The 4,823-nt window shown below is 32.2% G+C and overlaps 1 protein-coding gene across 1 annotated transcript; it reads left to right on the top strand.

The window, feature by feature from the left end:
• The first annotated feature begins 801 nt into the window (after window positions 1-801).
• On the top strand, window positions 802-4,200 carry LOC21385146 (IQ domain-containing protein IQM3). Its single transcript, XM_024174549.1, has 8 exons — window positions 802-1,068; window positions 1,575-1,689; window positions 1,822-1,887; window positions 2,465-2,553; window positions 3,277-3,364; window positions 3,536-3,670; window positions 3,831-3,923; window positions 4,066-4,200. Exons 1-8 carry the CDS (start codon window positions 836-838, stop codon window positions 4,198-4,200), a joined length of 954 nt encoding a protein of 317 aa, XP_024030317.1. The 5' UTR covers window positions 802-835.
• The last annotated feature ends 623 nt before the right edge of the window (window positions 4,201-4,823 follow it).

The following is a 4,823-nucleotide window of genomic DNA, read 5'->3' as shown; positions in this document are numbered from 1 at the left end:
TTACTATTTTTAATATTAATTTATATTTCACTTTTAATGTATCTTAATAAATTTTATTCAGTATGTAACATAATAATGTTTAATTAAAAATATTAAAAATTAATTAATTGCTATTTTTTAAAAATTATAAAAAAAATTTAATTTCAGTTTTTTGTGACAACTTTTTTAGACTTATTGTCGCAAAAAAATAAGATTATTTGCGACGACAATTTGAAATATCGTTGCAAAAAATGGATCATATCACGAGAAATTTGTAACAACGTATTAGCGACGATTGTCGTCGCAAATACATTTACGACGACACTATGTCGTCGCAAAAAATCTTTTTGCGACGATAAATTTTTCGTCGCAAAAAACCTTATTTGCAACGACATGCGGGTTTTTGCGACGACTTTTTGTCGACGTAAAACCCCCTTTTTCTTGTAGTGATATATATGTATGCATATAATCATATAGTTTTGTTTATATATGGTATATAATATGTGCTAAAAACTCACCGCGTGAATCATGATTCTATAATTAATATTTTAGGGTTCTGTTTGATCATGATTAATACTTTAAATAAGCCATAATTTTCCCTCTCACGTGAATTAATGGAGTTGATCTGTCAATAATAGTACCTTTAGGCCAAATCCATTATAAACAGACATCCAGATAAACAAGAAAAACCACAAACAGCAAGCAAAAGCCAAGGCCTATCTTCAAAGGAAAGTTATATGTGTGTGTGTGTGTGTGTGTGTAATCATGTATTAAAGTAAATTATTGATCTCTATTGATCAAGAGCTGATTGATTAATTAGCCTCGATCATTGTTGTAGTAAAATAAAGGTACAAAAATGTCATTGTCTGAATCTCCTGTGATATTAGTTGATCGGAAAGCAGCTGACGGCTTTGAAAAGCATGATCCTGCTTACAACGGTCAGCTTGATCAGGCGATTGGTGGGGGAGATGTCGTCTTCGAGGAGTTGAGCGAGATGATTGATGCCGCAGTGAAGGTGCAGAAAGCGTTCAGGGGACACCGTGAACGGTGCATGTTAGCGGACTCCGCCATTGCGAGTGAAGAGCTTTGGTAAGCTTGTCAAATCTCCAGGACTCTTTTCAAAAGTCATATTACGAGACTGGACCGTTTAGTTCGTTGATTCGAGTTTTTAATTCGAGTTGAGATGTAACTTTATTAAGAGTTTTTTATTATAATAAAAAAGTTAAATATAACTGTTTCTAAGAGTTCTTTACTGTAGTAAAACTCGAATCGGTGAAATGAACGAAGCCAAATTGTGAGTCAAAATTTTTTTTTCACACTACAGTATGAAAAGAGGGAAGTTTAGAAATTTTTTTGTCAAGTAGGCCAGAATACATAGTAACGTTGGAGAGACAATTATAATTTTTCTTGCATTCGAAAATCTTTTTTTTTTTATAGTAAATATAGAGCTTTTTTTTTTAAATTTGTAAAATTGTATATTGCTTTGTTGACTAGCTAGTGGTGATAAATAAATTGTTCTCTCTCGTCGCTTGATTGAAAAAAAAAAATGTTTTTTCCCCCCTTTTTCCTTTTGCTTTTTAAATTTTAACACGGAGGTCGAAAGCTTTGGACTTCGCTGCAATGAATCAGAGTACGATTTCGTTCTTCAAATCCTCCACACCTGAAACTGCTGTTTCCCGGTGGAATCGCGTTAGCTCCAATGCTTCTAAGGTACTATATATATAATATATATATATATATATATATTATATTTGGTTTCCTTGGAATTCATTTTCAAGAAATAAAAAAGAAGACATTAATATGTTATTAAAAAGAAAAAAAGGACTTGTGTTTGACGTACAGGTGGGGAAGGGGTTGGTCAAAGATGACAAAGCACAAAAGTTGATTTTTCAGCATTGGATCGAAGCTGTAATGACTTTCTTTCTTAATTATCTTTGAGCCGTTCACTTCACTGATTTGAGTTTATAATTCGAGTTGAGATATAATTTTATATGAGAGTTTTTTACAAGTTAGATGTGACTGTTTCTGAGAACTTTTTACTGTAGCAAAACTCAAATTCTAAACTCGAATCGGTGAAGTGAACGGATCTTCTTCTTCTTTCTTTCTTTATTTTTTTTTAAATAAAAACGTGTTCGCATTTAACTATTGTTTTCTAATTTGATATTGTTCTTTTTTTTTTTTTTGGGGGGTCCCTTTAGTTTCTAAACTTTTCATACAGGTAAACTTTCAAAAAATTTATAGAATATATCACGTCCTATTGAAAAAAAATAAAAACCAACCTTTTCATATGTAAGGACCATAAATTCCTAGTGGTTTTGAAGATTTAAATGACTAGAACATAATTTCTTTTACATGGTTTGAGGACCGATCGGAAAGAACTATTTTTTTCATTTATGGAATGATTTGAATTTTGAGGTTTTAGTTGGTAGCTTGTATTTGTATTACCTACTTGTCCTTTTAAAAAAAAAAAAAAAAAATTGTGCAGATTGATCCGAGGCATCGATATGGTAAGAACTTGCATGTGTACTATGACGAATGGTCTAAAGCAGATTCTGGTCAGCCATTTTTTTACTGGTAAGCAATTTGAACATTGCCGTTCGACACTACTACTTGAGCTAGGCACCACAAGACACAAGTGCGGGGTCCAACTGTAAAATACCTACCTGTGGGAACCTCACCCTTGTGTTTATCTACTGTGTCATCTTATGACATTTAGGTCTGGTCAGCCATTTTTTTACTGGTAAGCAATTTGAACATTGCCGTTCGACACTACTACTTGAGCTAGGCACCACAAGACACAAGTGCGGGGTCCAACTGTAAAATACCTACCTGTGGGAACCTCACCCTTGTGTTTATCTACTGTGTCATCTTATGACATTTAGGTGACGTTTTTTTGAGGATACTGTTTGGTTTAGGATTGTGATTCGTGGATCTGTTATAGTGTTTTTCACTTATAAAAAATTTGAATTTTAAAAATCAAAATCATGAACCATAATTTTGAACTTATAAACCAAATGTCACCTTATTGTCTTTGTACGATATGAACAGTAATTAAATACTAAAAATACTTAAACAAGTTATGATGTATCAAAATTTAATTAGAGGAACATGAATAAGACAAAAAAATAAGATAACAGATCTTGCATCCTGTTGTAATACAGAGCCCCATGGTTTTTTAAGCGCAGAGCCCCATGGTTTTTTAAGCAATATTATTCTTTCTCAATATGCAAGAGAACTTTATGAAATTTGACAAATTATTTACCTTCCAAATATTTACGTTGTTGTTCTTCCTTGCAGGTTGGATATAGGAGATGGAAAAGAGCTTGATCTCCAAAAGTGTCCAAGATCAAAGCTTAGAGAACAATGTGTCAAGTATCTTGGACCCGTAAGTTCTTCCATTATATATCATAGTCTTAAATTAAAACCAAGTAAATAGCAAATATATATATATATATATATCTCTGTGAGTGTGATTTATTTTAAATTTTTCATACTACTTAAAGTCTATATATGACTATATGATTCTTATTATAATTTCTTCTTTTTTTTTTTCCAGAAAGAGAGGGAACAGTATGAATACATTGTTAGAGAGGGTAAACTTATTCACAAACAAACTGGAGATGTCCTTGATACACAAGCTGACATGTCGATATTTGTTATGAGCACCTCTAAGCAACTATACGTCGGTCAGGTGAGATTTCAACGAACACAAGTACCTTTTTGTTCGGGGAAATTTCAACGGTATGACTTGAAAAAAAATAAACCATGGATATCTCTTTATTTGTCACCTGTTAGATTTGTATAAAAAACTGTCTTATGTTTCATCGGTATGACATGTGAATAATTTTCAGAAAAAGAGAGGAAGATTCCATCATTCTAGCTTCTTGGCTGGAGGGGTCACGATAGTTGCAGGGACGCTAGGGGCAGAGAATGGAACTTTGAAGGTACGTATATAAATATAATTCACACCTAATTTTGTATGTAATATAGGAAATTATAAGGCTATTTTTGGATGCTACAAAAGTTAAATACTGCTTAGCCTTACACATGATGTCTGATCGACCATATTGTTTGACTAATTCTCAGTCTATCTCACCATTCACCGGCCATTATCAGACAACAAGTGAACGTCTCGAAACGTTTCTATCATTTTTCAAGGAAAATGGAGTGAACCTTAGTGAAGTCCAGGTATCTTCCTCAAATTTTTCTTACCTTATATAGTAGTAATGGCGGTTCTAGTTAACAGCTTGATGATTTTAAATTAAGCTACTGGTATATATAAAGAAATTAGCTAATTTAATTGGAAAAAGATGACAAATTGGAGTGTGCGCTGTAAAAACGGAGCCATAAAATCTTTTGGGGGTTCCGCTCGAATTGTTATATATATATATATATATATATATATATATATATTATGGGGTATGTAATATGGCCATATGTTTAATTGTATTGTACTTTCATATTATTTCACTTATTAAAATGTCTCGCGTTTGGTAAATGACTCATCGAATTGTTATATATATATATATATATATATATATATATATATTATGGGGTATGTAATATGGCCATATGTTTAATTGTATTGTACTTTCATATTATTTCACTTATTAAAATGTCTCGCGTTTGGTAAATGACTCAATTATCACCAAACGACCACAAGTTTTTAACTTGCAAGTTGTCAACCGAATTGTCAATTAACTTCGAAAGTTCTACCAGAATAATCCGACCCATATTGGTACACGAAAGGATTCCTCATTTTTTTTCACACTTTTTAGTAGGAAACAATTCCTCAAAATTGTAGAGGGGTTGTTCTTTTACAACGAAACTCAAAAAAAATTTGA

This window comes from Morus notabilis, unplaced genomic scaffold (assembly GCF_000414095.1).
Source record: "Morus notabilis unplaced genomic scaffold, ASM41409v2 Scaffold2000, whole genome shotgun sequence".
NCBI lineage: Eukaryota > Viridiplantae > Streptophyta > Magnoliopsida > Rosales > Moraceae > Morus > Morus notabilis.
The sequence above is the reverse complement of the archived record's forward strand: the minus strand, read 5'-3'. Positions and strand labels throughout refer to the sequence as shown.

Coding starts and splice junctions, on each gene's coding strand:
- LOC21385146 (XM_024174549.1), top strand. CDS start 836: ATGTCATTGTCTGAATCTCCTGTGATATTAGTTGATCGGAAAGCAGCT. Junction 1,690..1,821: donor TTAGCTCCAATGCTTCTAAG/GTACTATATATA, acceptor TTTGACGTACAG/GTGGGGAAGGGGTTGGTCAA. Junction 3,924..4,065: donor CAGAGAATGGAACTTTGAAG/GTACGTATATAA, acceptor ACTAATTCTCAG/TCTATCTCACCATTCACCGG.